Source organism: Culex quinquefasciatus, chromosome 3, assembly GCF_015732765.1.
Source record: "Culex quinquefasciatus strain JHB chromosome 3, VPISU_Cqui_1.0_pri_paternal, whole genome shotgun sequence".
Lineage (NCBI taxonomy): Eukaryota > Metazoa > Arthropoda > Insecta > Diptera > Culicidae > Culex > Culex quinquefasciatus.
Window position 1 is genome coordinate 27035319 of NC_051863.1, and position 21036 is coordinate 27056354.

At 44.3% G+C, this 21036-nt stretch overlaps 2 protein-coding genes across 3 annotated transcripts in view; one reads left to right on the forward strand and one right to left on the reverse strand.

The window, feature by feature from the left end:
- LOC119768915 overlaps positions 1–4901 on the reverse strand; it is a 53725-nt gene extending 48824 nt beyond the window's left edge. Inside the window, exon 1 of the mRNA XM_038260708.1 lies at positions 4836–4901. Within this exon, the coding sequence (XP_038116636.1) occupies positions 4836–4901 (66 nt within the window). The remainder of the gene's footprint in view (positions 1–4835) is intronic.
- Positions 4902–5903: 1002 nt separating this feature from the next.
- LOC6050995 (zinc finger protein 704) overlaps positions 5904–21036 on the forward strand; it is a 106702-nt gene continuing 91569 nt past the window's right edge. For both annotated transcript variants that reach the window (XM_038265259.1, XM_038265260.1), the window contains exon 1: positions 5904–6540. In XM_038265259.1, coding sequence (XP_038121187.1) covers positions 6118–6540 — 423 coding nt within the window. In that variant the 5' untranslated portion in view covers positions 5904–6117. The remainder of the gene's footprint in view (positions 6541–21036) is intronic.

Consider the following 21036-nt stretch of genomic DNA (forward strand, 5'->3'; position numbering starts at 1 on the left):
AGACTATCTATGTAGTTAAACAATAGCTGAAGTCTTCCTCTTTCGATTGGTGGTCCAACCATCTGGATTGATTCACAGGGAAAAAAGATATAAGCGTTCAAAATGTCCCCTTTTTTAACGCTTAAAAGTGACGCTTTCGATCGAATTTCTGAACTGGCCCCCCAATATAGTAAGTAAAGACATAGTCCTATGTCAAAACTTCAGAAATGAACATCTAGTTTCGAGAAGAAAGATTTTCTATAAGTTTGACAAATTACTGAGTGTTGCAGTGTATTTAATAGAAATGCATATTTACAACAATAGAATACTATTTACAGAAATCGGGGTTTTTCAACAATTTTACGCAATGAAAACTCTTTGAAAAGAAATTAATACCGTAAAACGGGGTCACTTTGATAGCCGGGGTGACTTTGATAGGTTTGCGATTTTTCCGCAAAATGAAGAGTTCAATTAAAATACGTAAGGAATGGTTGAGAAACATACTGACCGTGGTAGAGAAGTGTTCAAAGTACCTCAAGAAGAACTTTTCAAACAATATTGACAAGTTTAAAAAGTTAGTTAACTATAGTTAAGAAAATGTTGATGAAAGTCATTATTTTAAACTTCTCAAAGTGTCATGATTTTCTCAATGAACATGATTATTAATCTGAAAATGGAATGCATTTTCGGATTCTTTGGACAATTTTCCACTAGGAGAAGGTTAAATAAGTTTGTAAATAATAAAAAATATGTGTTTTTGAAATATTATAAAAAAAATCTTCAATTTTCAATCAATTTTCAATCATCAATTAAAATAACTTCAAGCATACTAAAATATTGTATTTTCATCATATTTAAGAAACTTTTATACATTTCTAAATTATTAAATTTTGATTTGTTTCACGTTAGGCCGAAACTTTTGAAAAATCAATCTCCATAGCCTAAATCACAAAAAAAAAATTTAATAAATTGATTGTTTTTCAAAAGGTTCAAACATATTTTTTATAATTGGTTCTAAACAACGGAAAAATTAGCAATAATATATTTAAAATGTCAATTTTTTCGCAAAATATCTTGCGAAATCCTATGTTTTCAACAATCTCAAATTGTTCATTTAATACATTAAATTAAATCAAAGCAAAACGAGAGATTTGTTGTCCATAGAGTTATCTATGTGCGTATGTATTGTGTTTACGTACACGAAAAAGGTTGAGGTAAAATTTTGTACCCGCCAGCAAAAACAATTCTCACTTCCCTTTTCTTCTTCTCCCTTTTCCTTTCTAATTATTATTGGTATAGATGTACAATAGAGTGATAAGAAAAATATAAAATTTTGTAAAATTTTAAGAGAAACCTCCCAGCTTAATTCTTTAAATAAACATATGTAACTGAAAAAAAACTGTGCCAATTTTGTGCCAAATCGGTTAAAGTTTAAGGGTCGCTATTGATCGTTGAAGTTTGTTTGGGAAAAATCGCAAAAATGTATGGGAAAAACATCGTTTCAGGATTTTGGCAGCAGATGGCGCAAATCTCGGCCAAAAAGAGAGCCCACTACAATTTTGGCTCGAGCCTAATGAGTACCAATGTGTGTTGAAAACAAATCAGCTTATATACTTGAATATATACTTAAAGGGGTGTACCTGTATTTTTGTGTATTTTTTCGAGACCCCAAAGATAAAAAAATCGGTATGTCTGATATTTGGCACCGTGAAAGAAGGGCTCTTTCCCGACATTTTGCAGGGTATACCGAAATATTTCGTCGGGGGGTCTAGAGCAACTTTTTTTTGAAGATTATTTTTCGAATTTATGGGATATATGTTCAAAAAAGTCACGGAAATTCGGTGCATTCATGTTGATATTACTCAAACTTCTTATGAATATGCCTTGGGGACTCTAACTAATCATATTTGACTCATATTTGACCTCCACCAAAAAAAAACGAACCATATTTACCAGATTTCTAGCTTTCTTTGAAATTACTCCAAAATCCAAGCTGGAAACCCCGATACGACCGAAAAGAAATCTTTTCTTTGTACAATTCGTCATATTTTCTGTAAGTTTTTTTTTTAAATTTTTTCTTACTCTTGCTAGCGCCATAGTTAAAGAAATAATTGTTCCAAAATGGATTATGATGCAACACACAACTGAAAGGAACTCCAAAACTCTGTTATGCACTTCAAAATAACTCATTGTATCTTGATTATGCACCAATAAAACTGAATTGAATTGAACAATTTGTCATGAAAATACAGCAACACATTGCCCGGATACGAATTTGAGCATTAAACAATGCAAAACATGGATTATTTAATAAATATGCTGTTTATTACCCAATAGGTTCCGAAAATTATTTTTTCAATCCTCTGCCACATCACACTATTACATTATAAAACATTTTAGAATCAATCACATTGTGGAGAACAGTTTTCTGAACAAGTTCCATAAAAAAGCATAAGTTTTGGTTCATTATAAGCAGAGATATGCCCAATTTCCTGAAATAATTAGTGCCTTTCTCCAAAATTTCTTAATTTAATTCCCTTTCACATGATGCGCACTGTCTACTAAGATATTTTTTATGATGATAATATTTTTTTTAAACATAAAAATAATAACAAGTTCTGATGAAATTCATGAAAATTATTCTACAGCATTCATTACAAAACTCTGTAGGCAGTGCGCATCATGTGAAAGGAAATTAAATTTAGAAATTTTGGAGAAAGGCCTTGAGAAAGGCACTAATTATTTCAGGAAATTGGGCATATCTCTGCTTATAATGAACCAAAACTGATGTTTTTTTATGGAACTTGTTCAGAAAACTGTTCTCCATGTATGGACAATGGGGGGGGGGACAATGGGACAATGGGTTGAGATTTCCAAAATAGTGTCCACGTGGTTTATGGATGGTCCCCATTCAAACTTCAACGATCAAAAGCTACCCCTAAACCGTAACCAATCTGGCTCAAAATTGGAACAGTTACTTATTTTTGCCCAAGGAATCGAGTCAGGGGGTATCCCTTGTGCCGTTTTTTTGATTGTCATGCCAATGACTATTGGTCACGAATATTGTCACAATAATTATGTTTGTGGAGAGAGTTGAGAGAAATGATAGTAAAAATAAACATTTTCTCTAAAGAAAATCTCTCTAAAAGCTTCGATCCTCTCTGAGCGAATCGCTGACTGCTTTCGACTCAAGATAGCTCGCTGACGAATCAAGAGGGTTTGATCGGAATCGAATGAGTGATTTCTGATATTTATGTACTTTGGAAAATCAGGAAACTGCAAAAAAGATTGTTTTAAAATTAACGCATTTTACTGCAGTCGACTCTCTGGCTGTCGATCTTCCTATATTGCTCCAGCTGTCAATTTTTTTGTCAGTCCCTTCAAGTAGCATGCTTTGATTTTTCCTTCTATAATTTGATACCTTCCGCTCTCGACGGTCCCTTCAATATCGACAACGAGAGTTCACTGTATAATGGTTTTAGGCAAGTCATGATAATCTAGACTGTAGTTTTGTTACAGACTTCAGGTTTTAAAGATTCTTAAGATTTTTATAACTTAAATTATGCTAAAATTTGCCATTTTCCATCAATAAAAATCAAAGCTCTAAACTGCGACCGATTCCAGAAACCGATACCTTGCACCGCACAATCGCCTTTTTCCCATCTTTTCTTTGTTGGTCAGGAGCCAGGAGTCAGCGGCGGAGCCAGTAGTTAGTTGCTTGCGCTGACACACAAATACAGTGTCGGCAGGCAGGCAGGTCAGCCCGTCGTCAAATGTCCGGCACGCGCAATCATCATCGCAACTTTTTTTTCAAACCCAATGATCACGCGGATCGTAGCAAGCAGCGCAGCGCAACGAAAGTCGTAGCCTGGCGCTGCACACACATGACGACGACGGCGGTGTGGTGTGTGTACGTGTGTTTGTTTACTATTCACTTCTTTTGGGTTTCGGTGTGGAGTGAGTGGAAGGGAAGGGGAAGCGAAGTGGGAGAGTTCGATTATGATACAAAGAAGAAAGAAACGAACAAAAAAATATTTCAATCACGATTTTCCCCGTCCGCGTCTGCCACCCCGCTCCCACAAACCACTACACGAAAAGGTTACGACGAAGGCATTCACCATCATCATCGTCATCGTCATCATCGCGCTCGCGCACACACAAAGCAAGCGGTGAAAAACAGCTAGCCCACACGATCAGCTGGCCGTAGAGACGGCGAACGCCGAAGGCCCGAGCGGGACAGCAATCAAACAAACATGTTCGCTCACGTTCGCTCCCGCACGGCCAAGGGGAAACACCGGCCGCCTGCGATCCACCACTACACTCGGCTGTGCACCAATACAAGCGAGAAACTCGGTTGGCTTGGCCTGCTGCCAGAGCAGCAGTGTAGTTGGCATTTCTTTGTTTTGTTCGGTCTTTCGCACCGCGCGCCGGTCACCCGAACGCCCCACAGCCCAGCGCACAAAAGACTCCGCCGGTCCCGGCGGGCCGAAGTGGAGCCGAACATCTGACACGGGTTGGTCGGTGGCCGACCGCGGCGAAGCGGGAGAGAAGGCAGCAGAAATATAAAAAAACGGTTCGTGGCATATATTTTCCATTATATCATTTATCTATGCTCCAAGAGATTTTACACAACGGGTTCCCTCCCCGCCCCCCTGCGCGGGTCGCACTCGCTGGTAGTGGTGAGCTCCCCCGCCCTCCTCCCGATTGCTCCAGAACAAGCACACACACCCAAACGTCCCGCTATGTGTAGCTCTCTGTATGTAATGCGCCTTCGGGAACGTGCACAAGGCAGCAAAAAAAAAATCTTGAAAACATAGCAACCCGTGTGTTGGTGCGTCGTCCGCGCGCGCACTCACACAACTTCGCCGCCGTTGTTGCGTTCGCGCGTTCGTGTGCGCTCGGCTCTCGGCCGCTCGGCTCATGGCCTGCTGACTGCTGGCTGGCTGGCTGTGTTTACTTGAAGCATATTTGGATCAGTTCTCAGTTGTTTTTCGTGTCGGAAAGTTGTCACTCGAGCTAGTGAGCCACTCACGGTTGAGAAGCAAGTGTACCTTGAGCAGTGTCAGCAGCAGCCTGAAGAGAGAGAGAGAGAGAGAGAGAGAGCGCGGAGTGTGCGTGTGAAAATTCTTGAATGAAAACACAATCGGCTTCCCTCCTCCCCCGCACTCGCGTTGTGTAAGGTGTGTGTGCTGCGGTGGAAACAATAGCAGTGTTGTTTTTTCGGGTTTAGGGCAGAGAAAAAAGGAAATTGTTCCTTTTACGGTCAAGTGCAGGAATCGGAAGCAAGGTGTCTAAACGAGTTTGCACAGTACAATTGTTTTGTGTTCTGTTTAAAGGGTAATATTCACTTCGTGTGTGCCGACCAGTGTGCATTTCCGTTTTGCAATTTTTGTGTTCAATCATCTCCGGACCTCAGAGCTTCGGGAACGTCAACCCGAAGCAGTTCGCAGTAGAGCATCCAATCCGTAACGTGGAGATACTTCCAACGTCCACCAGCAATCGTTCGGCAAAATATGATTTGGAACAAGTCACAGGCCACCAGTACCCATCATCACAGCGAAAATGTGTCGTCGACTGATATTGTTGATGTGATGCGCTCGGTACCGGAACCGGAAGTCGGCGTTGTTTCGTGGCAACATCAGCAAGCGTCAGCGGAGCTGCGAGATCGTCTCGTGACGGAAAAGTGCCAGAAGAGTTCCATCAACGAGTCCTACTACAACCTGGACAAGATTCTGTCCTGAATAGTTGGAAGGCTCCGGTGTGTGCAATAAGTCGAAGATCGTCACGTCAAAAGGAAGAAAAAAAGAAAGTTGTGAAGAAGCAAGCGAGCAAAGCCCGCCGCGGTAGATGTGTTTGTGTGTACAATAGAAAGTTATAAGACGAAATTATTGCGAGTAGAAGAGTGATAAAGTAAAACTTGTTGAGAGTAAAAGTTGTTACGTGGGGTAGAAATAAGGAAAATCCAAGCGTACCGTGAAAAACCTGTTGAAAAGCGAAAGAGCCAGAGTGAGAAGCGTGAAACCCCCTTTGATTCAAGTGCAAAAAGGAAGGTCATATATATTTTTTATTGTGTTTTAATTTTGACGTAACCCAAGTGTCTGTGAAGCGAGCGGTACCCCCAGAAACGTCTGAGCACTTATGAAAAAATACTTCCTGAACAAGATGTCCACCGGCAAGCGCTTGGCGAAGCGGTCCATCATCGGTACCCGGGTGTGCGCGCCCGGTGCCGATGGCATCTGGTACTCCGGGACGATCCAGGGCGTCAAGACGCCGCCCTCGGCGAACCAGAAGGACAACACCAACTGCATCAACCTGACGCCGCACACGCGCTACTCGGTGCGGTTCGACAGCAAGCAGGACATCTCGCGCCGCGGCTTGGCCCGCGAGTTCCGCGAGAGCGAGCTGATCGGGCCCGGCTTCAAGACCATCATGGACGTCCGGCTCAAGCCGGGCCAGAAGGTGTTCCTCACGTACAACGGGCGCGAAAGTGCCGGCGAGGTGGTGCAACACGATGACCTCAAAGACGAGGTTACCGTTAAGATCGTACCGGTCGGACAAGAGGTAGGCGAGCTCCTCAAAAAAAAAAAGAGGTCTTCCCTTTCGGTGCCAAGGTCTACCAGGATTGACCTTCCCGTAAACCACTTTACAAGCATTGCACGGGAGGTCACCCTTCACGTTGACGTCCGCATTCGGGATATCCAATCCATACGCACCGAAAGGGTCGGCCACAATCTTTACGACGTTCTCTCCACTCACAACTGTTTGTTTATTTTACTCGTCTCGATTTCATTTACGACCCGTTCCTCTTCCTCACGACTTCAAGCTGGGTAGAACCAAGGCACTGACTAATGACCTCGATGTGGAGTTTCTTGCATTAATTTAAGCCACGCCACGAGAGGTGAAAAAACAGTTACTTCTGGACTTCCTCGTTCGCGGCTCCTTCGTTCTTCCAGGTCCCCCGTAAACGGGGACGGGACGGTGACGTTTTCCACCGTTTCCTCTTCACAGCGCGCTTCGGCGCTGATTATTCACGAAACCTAGAACTTCGTCAACAGTACCGTAGCGGTGCCGAATGTCGACCTATTACAACGGAGTTGGCGCGGTAGGGGGGAGGGGGGGGAGGGGACTCTGGCACAAGCGCTCTGCTTATTTTTTCGGAAAAGTAGGTCAAGGAAGGAGATTCATGTAAGAGTGCGCACCCCGCGAAACTAGGTCGTTCGAGAGTGTGTAACTCGCGCGCACTCGGCATATAGAGACACACCGAGCTGAGTGGCGGTGAGTTCTGAGACCACCGGCGCACTGAGCGACACAATGTAATACACTGTAAGCGGTCGTCGTCGGCGATAGATAGTGAGAGTGTGCCCTTCGCGCTCGAAATATGTGCGATTTGGCGTTACATACCCTGAAACGAGTGCATCCTTGGTTGTATTCGTTGGGTTGGTAGCTTAAACTAGTTCTGAACGAAGGGGGGGGGGGGGGGGCAGTCAACGCCGCTGGAAGGCCACGGTGCATCTTTGCCAAAAATGGTAGCACGAAAATCAATTGGCCCCAGAATGTGACCTGGTTCTGCTCGAGAGTTATGCCCCTTAATTCTATCTTCTGTTTTTTTTTATTTGATATAAAAAATACTAACTGGAACAAAGAACCGACGACGAAGACACGAGCCCATTTTGGGGCGCTTCGCGCAGATTTCGGTCAACATTGTTGAGGTTCAAGTGGAGGGGGCTATGTATCTATGTAGCTTTCCCCTGTGGGAACCTGGTTGCGAGTTACACCGGGAGCCACGGATCGATAAATCCTGGCAGCGTAGGGCTGCGCGGTGTAAGTGGGTCAAGGACGAAAAGGTCATGAAGGAACGAAGGGGCGATTTTTGAAATATAAATTTAGGTTATGAATATTTTTAATTTCATATCTGACTAGTAGGTTGATGTTTGTGATAGATTTAGCTGAACAATATTTACTTTAAAAAAGTCAAAATAGGTCATCAAAATGATACAAACTACCAAAATGGTGACTTTCGCTACATTCGAGAATTAAAATGAATTGTTGAAGTTACTCCTAAAAAACAAGTCAACAACTATTCACTGAATCACATTGACAGAAATGACAGATTTAACACTTACCGATTGGCTACAAAACCTTTCCACTTGCAACGAACTTAACTTGAGATTAGGGTCATCTTCATCGCCCTAAGGAGCTCTTTCGATTTTGACGTCCGGAATTGAGAGAATTATCTAGTTACGTCTTTAGAAAACTGCTAAAAGCCTCTGGAAATCACAATAAACTATCCTTGAAACGAACGAAGTTAATTATTTTGTATTCTTACCTACCAGCGTTACCTATTCTGAAACAATTTTTGTTTGAACCTGTAATCTGTTATCTAATCTATTTTTTCTAGAATTACTTTGTAATACTATTGACATTGACAGTTTTGACAAATTCAATACTTACCGGTTATTTAGAAAACTGGATACTAGAACTTACCTTAATAACATCAAAAATGCCTTGTCACACTAAGTAGGTATGTCAATTTTGACGTCTGTGATTGGGAAAGATAATTGAAAATTCGACGAGACATTGAGAAGGTCTTAGGAGCTATCCTATAGTTACAAACATTTTTGTAATTTTCAAAACACTTAGAGTCTATAGAAAAAGTACTCCACAAACTTATACTATTGACAGGTTGAAATTGACAGTTTTGACAGATTAAGTACTTACCGGATGATTGGATACTGGAACTTACCTTCATTAATGTCAAACAGATTACGATGTACTAAGGAGGTGTATCAATGTTGACGTCCGTGATTGGGAAAGGTACTTGAAGCACTCAGCGGACAACATTGGCAAAGTCTAAGAAGCTAACCTATAGGGGCAAACATTTTTAGAAAACTTATTCATTTGACCAATTTTCAATACATTTAGGATCTTTAGAAGAAAATACTCTACAAACTTATTCTATTGACAGGTTGACAGTTTTGACAGATTTAGTACTTACTGGTATTTTTGAACTCTGGATACTGGAACTTACCTGCATCACCTCTCAAAAGGCTTCGTCTCACTGAGTAGGTATATCAATGTTGACGTCCGTAATTGAGAACGCATATTTTAAAATTCAAAGAGTTCCGATCTTCTGTAGCGTCTACCTCGCAACCGCGCAATGTCAGCAAAGTTACACTTGCATTACGCATCGCACATTACGCCCACCAGAGCGGTGACAAAGAAAAAAAATCAAACAAACAAACCGAATCCCCCAATAAATTGTGTCCCTCGCCGGGTGCAGTGACCCGCAAAGCCAAACAACACAACCGGGCTAAAAATGCGATCGTAATGAGCGCGCTGCTGTCAAACCTGCCGTTCTAGAATTCATCGAGACTTGCTCAGTGCAGTCAATTGTGTTCACCCACACTCGAGAAAAAAAGTTTCCTGGGGGAAGATATTTTTTTCGTTGCACTCGGTAACAGGCCATTGGGATGTATTTGGCTTGTGCAATGTTTTGTTGTTGCTTCTGCCATCCGGTTGGGTAACCGGGAAAACGCGCGCGCGAACTGACCGACCTTCAACCGCTGCGGTGCACGGTCACACAGGAAAAAAAATGACAAATTTCGTCTAAAACAGCTATCAGCTGCGCAAGTTGAGTGCAGTTATTTCAATAACTGTGCTGTGGCTGTGGTCGTCACACTTGCAGAGTGTCACCAATACGGTGAACGTCTTCGACTGAGAACAAAGAAAGTAGCCGGCGGTCGATGGCTTCGAAGAAGGGTGCAGTTCAAGATCTACACTTAAAATTTCAGCTTAAAACGATGACGTTCCTGCAAATCTTCTCGAAAAAAAAAAATACTCCCGCAATTCGGTTATCTCCTTTTATGAATGAACGCGATACGCGTCATCAGCTCGAAAACAGGCAATTCTGCCGCGTTGACGTCGTCACTAGCGCGCGAGTCACGTTTCCCCGGGGAGCGACCAGTTGGCGGTGTTTTTCCATTCTGGCTCGTGCACGCCCCGCAAATCCCACTTAGTGGATGGGTTTGCCTGCACGATGATGGCGTTGTTTATTTGTTGCGCACATCGGCACTAAGGACAGCCGGAGACGGAGGTCGGGCGGTCCTCCGGTTGCGTAGCAAACGTGACCCTTAAGCTAGTGACAGATTGACAGAGGTGACAGATTTAGTACTTACCACGAAAGCTCGCCTTCTGGAACGCCGGAACTCTCAGCACTTACCTTGATTTCGAATGTTCTTTATCGCACCAACGGGGTACCTCGATGTTGACGTCCGTAGTTGGGAAACATCCCTCGCCGGCCGGGTCGTCACATATCGCTACGCTGCCACCGCCAAACCGTAACAAACAACAACCCCCGCCTACTGTTAGTGTGTGTTGATGCCAAGACGCGCTTGGTAAACAAAGTGAGCGGTGGCCACGACGCGAAATAATTTTGCATCTCGGTTCTAAAAATAGTCCCGGGACCGGCTGCTTTCTCGGACTCACGCACGGCCGACCGACCTCCACAATCGGCGCGACGCGATTAGCGACGACGCCTCAATGACGTGTGAATGTTGACATCGGTGGTCCCTTGAGTTATGTCATTGAGTAGAACGGCGGCGCGCGCACGCGCGTTTCAAACTGTGATCACCGCCAACTTGATCCAAGAATTAATTTGTCGACCGATGGCGGGGACCGTCATCGGCGTGACGACTGTCAATCGCTAACACACTGTGTTGTTGATGGCCTTGGTTCGATGAGCTCGAACTTGAGCGTCACGAGAGCGAACCAGCAGCGGGCGCAGAGATCAACCAACCAGTTCAGTGAGTTTGAGAAATTACGTAATGATGAGGAAACGAAGCGCTCGCAAGCGGCCGGTTCGTAATCGAAACTAAATTGAATTAAACCGGGCCATGTTGTTTACATGGGATTTTTTTCGGTCGATGGAGCTAAATTGAGCTGTAAAACTACGCTGTAGTAACGCACCAAGGTTACATAGCGATTGGTGGCGGAACACCACTCTGGATTGTGTTTGTACGCGGCGATCGCCATCTGCAAGGTTAGCTGATGTCATAACGCGCGCCACAACATTTCCCACGGAGCACAAACAAACACAGAGGACCAACATTGGATGAGGTGTTGATTTATGCGATTCCACAGATCTCGGTGAACGAAGCGCTGCAGATCTCCATTAACACCTTCGTCGTAGTCACCGTAACGGCCCCCAACAATCTCCAAATCGGTTCCAAGCCCCAACCTCTATGATTAGCTTCACGTCTCGTGACTTCGACGAAACCGATACCTTTTTGAATGACATCGCCGAAGCCCTACCTAATCTGGCCTTATTGTACCGTCCGTGACGCGCGAGATTTCGGTTCACCAACACAAAAACCAGCTTCTAACAGCAGTCGAGGAATGCAATCGTCGTCCCAAATGGCTCCCATTCATTTTGTTTTCACCTGCCCCGAGATTCCCTCTCCGCTTGGGCCAGAAACCCCGCTCCAACATGACGAAATATTTATTGTTGTGACCGACCATGGGACCCTCGCGCCGCTGGAATGCTGTGAAAGAGGAGGAAAACACGCCAAAGATGATCGTTACGTATCGGGCGGGAAAATCTAGCGAGTTTTGAACATCTTTTTTTCCCCTACTCGGGTACAAAAACTGAAAGTTGTCTGCCGAATTCGTCATCGGGGAAAAACGGTACCGCAGGGCCATTCAAATGTGTTTGAAATTGATGAGCTACACGGAATGCTGGCGGACCGTTATGGCGCTGGTTGGTTGTTTTGGCCACATGTTGGGGCGCGTTACAAGCGTCTTGTAGACTCGGTAGATTCACACATCTGTTTGGACGGGTACTCTAGCTGGCGATCCCAGCTTGAAAACAATCAAACTGCCTAAAAGCCAACGTGATGTAAGTGGCGAAAGTTGCTAATTCGTTCGATAAGGTGCGTGTCCTCTGTGCTACTTTTGCGCGTTTTTGCTGCGCAAAAGGTTACGCAACGATCGTGGCACCATATAGAACTTAGCCTGTTGACTGGTTGACATTGACAGGGTTGACAGGTTTAGTACTTACCGGATGAACACACTCTGGAACGCAGCAACGAGACTTACCTTACATCAACTTTTCTACGTTGCTCTCAGGAGGTACCTCAATGTTGACGTCCGTGATCCGGAAACTCAAAAAACGAACGTTCGCTTTTACACGTTATTGCTGCACAACACGTTACAAACTTTAACTATTGACTGGTTAACAGATGAGACAGATTTAGTACATACCAGAAAATTGAACATTATTAGGAACGCAGCAACGAGACTTACCTTGAAAATCGTCATCTTTTTCGCTTGACTCCAAAACGTACCTCAATTCTGACGTCCGTGATCGGAAAACTCACCCCTCAACAGGCGAAATGACGCAACGCAACGCGAAAGTTGCCAACTCATCCACGCTCAAAACAACATGCCCCATGTGCCACTTTTTGCGTCAACTGCGCAAAAAGCCCCGCACGGTCAACGGCTGTCAATGTGTCCAAATCTAGCGTCTGTCAAAGGTCACAGCGAGTCCTTGCAACCTTGTCAAAAAAGCACATACGCTACCGTCAAACCCGCAACCCCGAACTGCCGTTCGCCGTCATGAACACCCGGAATTCACGCAGCAGCGCTCACCCTCACCAATCACGCAAAACACCAACAACAACAGATCCAGCAAAACATTGGCAACCTTCAACTGGTTTTCGGCTAAGCGCTACGCGCGGCGGCCTTTCGCCAAAATTCGCAACAACAGCCGCGAAAGCTATCGACGGGTTTGCGAATTTTGCGAGCAAAACAGAAAACACGAAAAATAATGACCTCTTTTCGCGCGCGGCAGCAGTGTGTGCGAAAATGTGCGTCGTAGGCATGCTGCGTTCGCGCGAATTCATAAGTTTGTTGTGAGTCGAGTTGTTGTTGGAGTTGGTGCGGCGTCCATCCAAGTAGTCGTGTCAATGACAAATATGAGAGCGAGAGAGAGGGGGTCTCGTTTAAAAGGCTCGGAATTTCGGCTAATGGTATTTAAATGAGATTGACGGGGTTGGAGACACGTATAGAGAGAGAAGGACGGTGGCAACTCTTCCTGATGTCGTCTCGCTTTGGCGACGTTATCGACGCGCAGACTAGACGCTTGTGCTGAAAATAGGTCCAACGGAGCCATTATCGGTTTCATTTTTTGGACATGTCCTACTAGCCTGTGCTGGTAATTGATGTCTAGGTCAAAGCAGACGGCACGCGGAGGTTCAACGGACATGCTGGTAGCGCAACCTACTGCGACCTTGTGTGGGTAGTGCCGGTGTACAAATAACAACAATATCGGACCTTATCTGCGATAACAAGCTGGCACACACATCACAGGAATCGTGGAGCGGCAACTAACAAGGGAACGCTAATTGGGCTGACGATTAGCAGGGCTCGACTTCCTGGTGACAAGGCAAATAAACAAATCCAGTATAGCTGGCTCGATGGTCTTGTTCTAATCACCGTTGAAGGTCTACAAAGCAAAAAAGATTCGAACGTAGAATCGTAAGAATCGTTTGAACTCAATCAACCGCACGGTAGTAGTGGTACCTTGCGTGAGTATTTTTACGCCGAGTAACTGTTTCGTGCCGGAAAAGAAGTGGTACAAAAAGAAGTAGAAAAAAAACGCACCGCTCCAATAAAGTACTAAAACTTATCGATAGCAAATCGATTCGCGCCAAAGATGGACAGCACACCCGCGTGAGAGTCGACAACATCGGGTAGCATAAGTAATGCAATCATCAACCGTCCAATTGAGCTCCCTCCGTTTTACAACTCCACGACAGCGCGTTCGTCTAGCGATGGCTAGCGGCATTTCGCCCGGCCAAAGTCCGCAGAAGCGCAGAAATGTGCGTGGCTAGTGAAATCCAAAACATAGCGGTTCATTTTTCTTGTTGTGTTTAAAAAAATAACACTTTTTTCCCTCTCGATGCAGTGTGCGCGGAGTTGGGTGCGAGTTATCTCCATATGGACTGCGCCGACTGGACTGCGGGCCAGGGTGGCTGATCGAAATATTTTTACCCGAATTTGGTTTAAAATATTTCGATCCATTGATGGAAAATTGTTGATCAACAATCTACAATTTTCTATCGAATGTTTGAAATTGACTGATTGACATTGACAAAAATGACATATTTAGTACTTACCGGATGATTAAACACACTCTGGAACGCAGCGACTTACCTTGAAAATCGTCAACTTTTTCGCTTTGCTCCAAGGGGTACCTCAATGTTGACGTCCGTAATAGAGAAGGCATCGCCCAAATCAGCAGTAAATTTTGATTCTGCATAAACTGAGATTCGTCTGCTTCACGAGGGTATTCGTACAGATTATGTTCTCATATTCAACGCTTCTACCTTCAATATGGTCTTCTCCAGGGTGTGTGTTGATGATATGGCCTTCTTCAGTCTATTTAAACGGATCTTTAATTTTTTAAATCCTTCAAAAAAATCTGGACAAGACCAGCCACCATGTCCCGGGTCCGTATGTTGCGGCCCCTCGGACCAACGGCCAACAGCTGCCCAAACCATCCAACTGGAAAGTGGTTTTACAATATTGCTTCCCATAACTCGCTCTCTCTCTCCCTCCCTCCCCAACCCCGACGAACTTCAACCAGCCAGCGCGCAGTGACTTCAGGTGCACGCTTGCGCGCATGTTTTCGAGCGTGATTTTTTTCCTTATTCGCCTCGAAAACCGTCGACCGTCGCTACCGACTTTGACTACTTAAACCTGCTTGGTCTAAGTCGCGCTAGCCCCGGTATCCGTGTCTCACTTTCGTGTACGTGTAATTTGAAATTTATAGCGCTTTTGGCTTATGCAACGAGCTGTTCGCTTTAAACTTTCTCTCTATTTAATTGTGATTGAAGCGATGTGGATTTTGTTACGAGCCGCCGTGCGAAGTTGTCGTAGGCTCGATCCGCCGACAGGTGGTCGGTCGGCTAAGTGATCAATCATCGTGCTAATCCGGAAGATTTATCGTGTAGGAGTTTGCCTTCCCAGCAACTACATAATCTCACACGGAGGATCGGCGAAGCATAGACCCAAGCATAAGGGCAAAAGTGGGACACTTTCACTTGCCGGGTTGTTCACGGTGGACGACGCGGAGATCATTAGAATTACAAGCAGAAACATGATTTGAACCGCTGGATAAGATCTCTCCAGCGTTCGCTGGGAAGGTGACCGCCATTTTGTATTTGTAAAGTGAAGTCCTACCAGTCTCAACAGGTAATACCTGTAATCTAAACATAGATTTTGAACACATTTCTAGTACAGGCCTGTACCGAAACCGGTTACCCGCAGAAGCTTCAGAAATATCGTGCCCTGTGTTTACTTCCTGAATCGAACTCTCCTTCGCCGAAGTAACTCTAATCCCTTCACGTCGTCGCCGCTCACCCCCCTTTTTTCCCGAACATCACGAAAGCCGGTCGATCCGCCCCGTTCTCGGTTGATGTCCTTGAGTTGGATTCGAGCTCGAAGGTTTCCGCCACATACTCTCGCGCCCGTACCGTTCAAAAATATCTACTAACCGTATCTACTAGCTGAGACGAACGCGCTGTAGTTGTGGGATCGCTGAAGATCTGCGTGTGTTTGTGTGTGGGTCTAGTATTCGCACTCCAAGGGCGCTTGGGTTACGAAATCTACCCCCGTATGCGAGCGGCGTTCATGTTCTAAGCTATCCGGTCTGAACGAAGGTTCTCCGGCTTCAATATGGTGGCACACTTGATGAAGTTGTAGCAGATATTTCGTCATCAGTTTGGTACACCCATAGCTAGCATGAGGGTTAAACCTTACTCAAATCTCACTTGACAGCAGCTTTGAGACGTTAATGCAAAATGACAGGCAGTAACGTCTGCAAGAGACTACTTTTTGACAGAAGCACTTTCACTTGACAGCAGCTTTGAGACGTTACTGCGAAATGACAGGCAGTAACGTCTGCAAAAGGATGCTATTTGACAGAAACACTAGATCACTGGAACGCACTAACAATTCACTTGTCACTGGTACTTACCCCGATTCGCCGATTCCACTCTGTCTTACAGGGTACCTAGAAGTTGAAGTCCGTGATTGGGAAACCCTTCAACACTGGAACGCACTAACACTTGTACTTACCCCATTCGCTGAACTCACTATGCCTCACAGGGTACCTAGAAGTTGACGTCCGTGATCGGGAACTTCACCATCAAAGTCAGTAAACGTCTGTTTTCATTTGGGTGTAAGCGTATTGTGATTTCGGAAATAAATCGAAATAACAGCGCGAGTGTGTTTCATCTCGCGAAGCAATTTTGGGTTGTTTCTTTTTTGAGTGTATCTCAAATGTCACATTCGAAACCAAAACAAGATTTCGCCGCGGCACCAAACTGAAATTTAGCGAGTGGAGTTGCGAAAAGACTAGCGCCGCGACCAAGAAGGATCAAGGAACCGACCTCAAAGTTCTGCCAGAAATCGATCTATGGGTGTGAATTTGATGGATAATTCCATGAAGTCCAGCCTGAAATGGCTGAGGATGGCGAGCTCGGGTTTCAAAAGGTCAATCCAGATTTTATATTTTCATGAGCCCCCCAAAATCAGCAAACGGATCATCATAACTAACTCGTGATGGGACTAACGGACCAGATTGACGGTCACTCGGTCATTTTTTTGAGGCCATATAGCAACCCAGCCCAAGATTGTACCTTGATATTCTGTGTCTCCTCCTGAAGCTGGGAACAAACTGAAAATCATCTCATGACCTAACGAAAACAGTTCGGATGCTAGTTTGAACCCCTGATGCACAGGAGCATATGATTTTAATCACTGATTAAACATAAAGTCGGGACCGTGGTGAAGGGGTAAGCGTGATTGCCTCTCATCCAGTCGGCCTGGGTTCGATCCCAGAAGGTCCCGGTGGCAAATTTTGAGACGAGATTTGTCTGATCACGCCTTCCGTCGGACAGGGAAGTAAATGTTGGTCCTGGTCTAACTTAGAGGTTAGGTCGATAGCTCAGTCCAGGTGTAGGAGTCGTCTCCCTGGGTCCAGTCTCGGTGGAGTCGCTGGTAGTCAGTTGGACTAACAATCCAAAAGTCGTCAGTTCGAATCCCGGGATGGATGGAAGCTAAGGTGTAAAAAGAGGTTTGCAATTGCCTCAACAATCAAGCCTTCGAACACCTAGTTTCGAGTAGGAATCTCGTAATCGAGAATGCCAAGGCAATGCTGTAGAGCGAATAATTTGATTTGATAAACATAATTGTCTAAATTCATCATAAATCCACGTAGAACTCCACGATTTCTCAACGACTCAAGCAAAACCAAGCAATCAAAACAAAAAAGCTAACACACTGATTCAAAACAGCCCAAACATGCTTGACAGTTATTTCGCGACAGAAAAGCGTCGCGAGAGTGAAACTCGCTCAATTCGGTTTAGTGCCGCGGCGACAATACATCGATACATGCGTAGGTCGAGCGCGCGAATCATCGCGATCGCGATGGAATGTAAACAAGCTTTCTGCGTATTGGTGATGAAACCGATGATGCTGATGTTCAGCATAAAACACCCACGTGAGTCAACTCGGGGTTTTACTTGTTGGTTGCTTTGCACACACTATTGCGTGTGAAATTATTGGTTTTTGTGGCCACGGGCTTTGGAATGGAAAAGAATTCGGGGAACCGTACAAGGTTATTGCGCGAATGGTTTGGAACCGTACAACAACAAACGTGGCATGTGTGTGAGGTCAGCTGCGCCATCGTTTCGCTACTTGGCGATGATTTAGTGGAGCATAAAAACTAATGGTTTTAATGTTGTTTACATTGCTTTGATGTACGTTCGTTATTGGTTGATTGCGGGCAATTAGCTAAGGAAGCGCGTGCCGCATAGCTTCAAATTGGTTCCCTGCAAAAAGTTTAAAGTACTTCCCAAACTTCTATTTTTTCCCAGACATTACTTCACCTAAGCCGATTACGTGAAAAGTTACGCTCGGGTGGCCAAAGTTTGCACAAAACTCCCCAAAATGTTCAGCCCAAAACTTTTAGTTTCTATTGTTTTCGTCGCTGATTGACCAGCTTGAAAATTTTCGCTTTCAAACACGCTGTGGCAATCGCCATCGCGGCGAAGAGACGGACCAGAAAAGAGAAAACTCATCAAATATTTACAGTTTCGGTTTTTTTTTTCTCAACGACTTCGTTTCGGCTCGTCTATTCCTCCTCCGAACAAGTTTGCGCTTATCGGTTAAAGGGGGGCTGGTGAGGGAGGGGGGACCTTACGCACACTCGCACGCACAATAGAGTTTCGAGGTTGCGCGGGGATTTGCGTTCAAGCGCGTAGTACATGGCTCATAGATTCAGGTTGTGCCGAAATAAAAAAAAACACGCACACGGCTTACTACAACTACAAGCGCGCGAACTGGCCACGACGACACGGCCGCTCTTCGGTGCGTATTCGGCGTAGCCTTAATTAACTGGATTATGCGTAAAAGCCTCTTCGAGAGCTTCCGGCTAGCGTGCGCTTGAAAATTCGGGAAATTCGTACACCCGGGGTTGACTGACCGAGTTTTACGGTGCCGAACCAAGCAAAAACGCTTTGAACTCAGGGAAGAAAGGTATCATTTCGTGCTTCCTGAACAGACCAACCACCCCTAACAGCGAATTTCTCAACTTCCTGACTTCAACGGTGGTGGTTGTGGTGCTTTATCAGCGCCACCACATTCATCAAACACTCTGCCAAGATGTGTTCAAGATATACGGTCTCGCACACACATCGCCGCGCGCTCGCCATTGAGAAGAAACTACTACGCACCATCGCACGGGTAGCGTAGCCAAGATGCCAACGAATAAAAAAAGAAAACCTTGCGAGAATGTTTACGTAGTCAGTGGCGACGACGACGGCGATTCATAAGACGCGGAGGGGCTGAGAACGCGGAATTTGGGCCGCCACCACTTTGAGTGTGCGGGAGTTTTCTGTGTTAATGGAACAACAAGCCGCTTAGCTGCCGTAGTGGTAGTAGTAGTACTACTCCACGTCTACTACGTGTATGAGTGACTTGTTGGATTTGTGCGTACGGAACGTTACTTCCCTCTTAATGTATACAATACCAGCGCTGCGAGCGTGTCTGCACAGAAAAAAAAGTGTGAATTTACACGACACTGAATTTATGTTTTCCACGTAAACATGCTCAATGTAAATTTGAAATTCGTTGTAAAACGCTGAATTGCATTTAAAGACCCTTCATGTAAAATGAGATTAAATGTAACGCATGTTTGTCGTGTAAATGGATTCGATTTTGTTGCCAATTGTAAAATTTGAATTCATGAAATGCATGTAAATGATTATTCAATGTAAAATTTGCTTCACGTAAATGTTTAAGTAATTTAAATTTAATTTGAAATCTTGTTTGTTCATGATAGTGACAGCTCAATATTGTTGACGATTGCGGGTGAAGATGCGGGAGTGTTAAAGAGATAAACGTAAATTTTTGCTGTAAATTCAAGCATTTTTTGATCATTAATTGTGTTCAAGTGCAATTCAGGATAGTTTCAATAAAGAACGCAACAAGTTTTTACGGGTCGAGTTGAAAGTGGCAGGAAACCAAGAAATATCAAAACAAAACAAAAATCCGCATTGGTTGAAGAAAATGGTGCCGATTAATTCACAAAACGCAGTGTCTGGTCCGGTGACACCGACCGCGGAATTTCGCCGGAAGCTTTTGCGACTGGATTAATCCTTCCCGGAAACTGAGGGAACGGAATATTTTGACTTCCAGCTGGTTTGTGGCGACAAAAACGGGTACGTTTTGTGAATGACAGTTTTTCTTACATTGTTACTTACACACTTCCATAAGCATTCAGCATCCCTCTTGCGGAATCCTTACTTGAAAGTTCATGTCTTCATGCTGCTTGGACGGAACATCTTGGCCAGTTTGCAACCAGCAAATGTTCTTTTAACAGTCTGAGGTATGGAACCTGTCGAACCGCCTTCTCGACACATTTCTATCCCGCCGTGCCAGTCAACACATCACTCATCAAGATCTCCAGGATTACAACGAGAAGTGGTCTGATTGGAACAGCCAGTTCTGCCTCAGGAGTTAGAACAAGCTATTCCGGTAAGGTGCTTCCGGGTCAAGAGCGGCATGCCAAAGTGTTCTCGCATATACATTCCGGGCCTTGGTGATGCATTCTACGAAACATTTATGTTCAAAAACATTCACTAAATCAACTATTTTGTTTTGAAATAGCAAACCTTTTGAGAGGAAAACTTCACTTGGGCATCCGGTTTAGGTTTTTGTTATTGGCCAGAAAATTTGATAAGAAGAATCATCGTAGAAAAAAACACTTTTCGGGACAGTTCGGACTATTTTTGCGACAGAACAAAACATTTTCTCGTTGACAGCTGCCAAGTCAAGGCCTTTGACAAGTCAGAGCCACAACCTCTGAGAAATGAAATACCGCGATCAGTATGATGGTTGAACAAAATAGGGCTGATGTAAGGCCGATCAGGTTGTAGAACTTCTCAGTGGGAGGTAGCTCAATTTCACCACTTGAATGTTCAGCCATGGTAACCATGGCAATTTAAGTTTTCACCACGGGTTTTGGGACGTTCATAACTTACGTTGAACCTAATGAGAAATTAAGTATATAATTTTCTCAAATTTTTGTCTGACTTTGCCAAGACGAGCACAAAAGGAACAATAAGGGATCAGCCTTTCAAATAAGACTTTCAACAACATTTTTTAGATATTGATAACTATTTTTAATGTAGGGATGGTAATTTATGTTATAAATAATATATATATTGAAGAAAATCTCTAAACGCTCATTTAATAATTAAGCAAAAAGAACAAAGATTCAACAAGACAAAAGCAAGTATTTTACTTAAAATAAAAGTAGAAAAGCATGAAACAACAGAAGATTTATTTTCTTAGAAGAAAAGTTGCTCAAAATTTCCTTCCCCACAAACAAGGTAAAAAAAGAAATTGGTGTTAGAGAATTTCAGAGTACCGTATCGGTACCGATATACAAGTGCTCGCCTCTAGAATCCCCCAAAAATTTACTAATGCCCA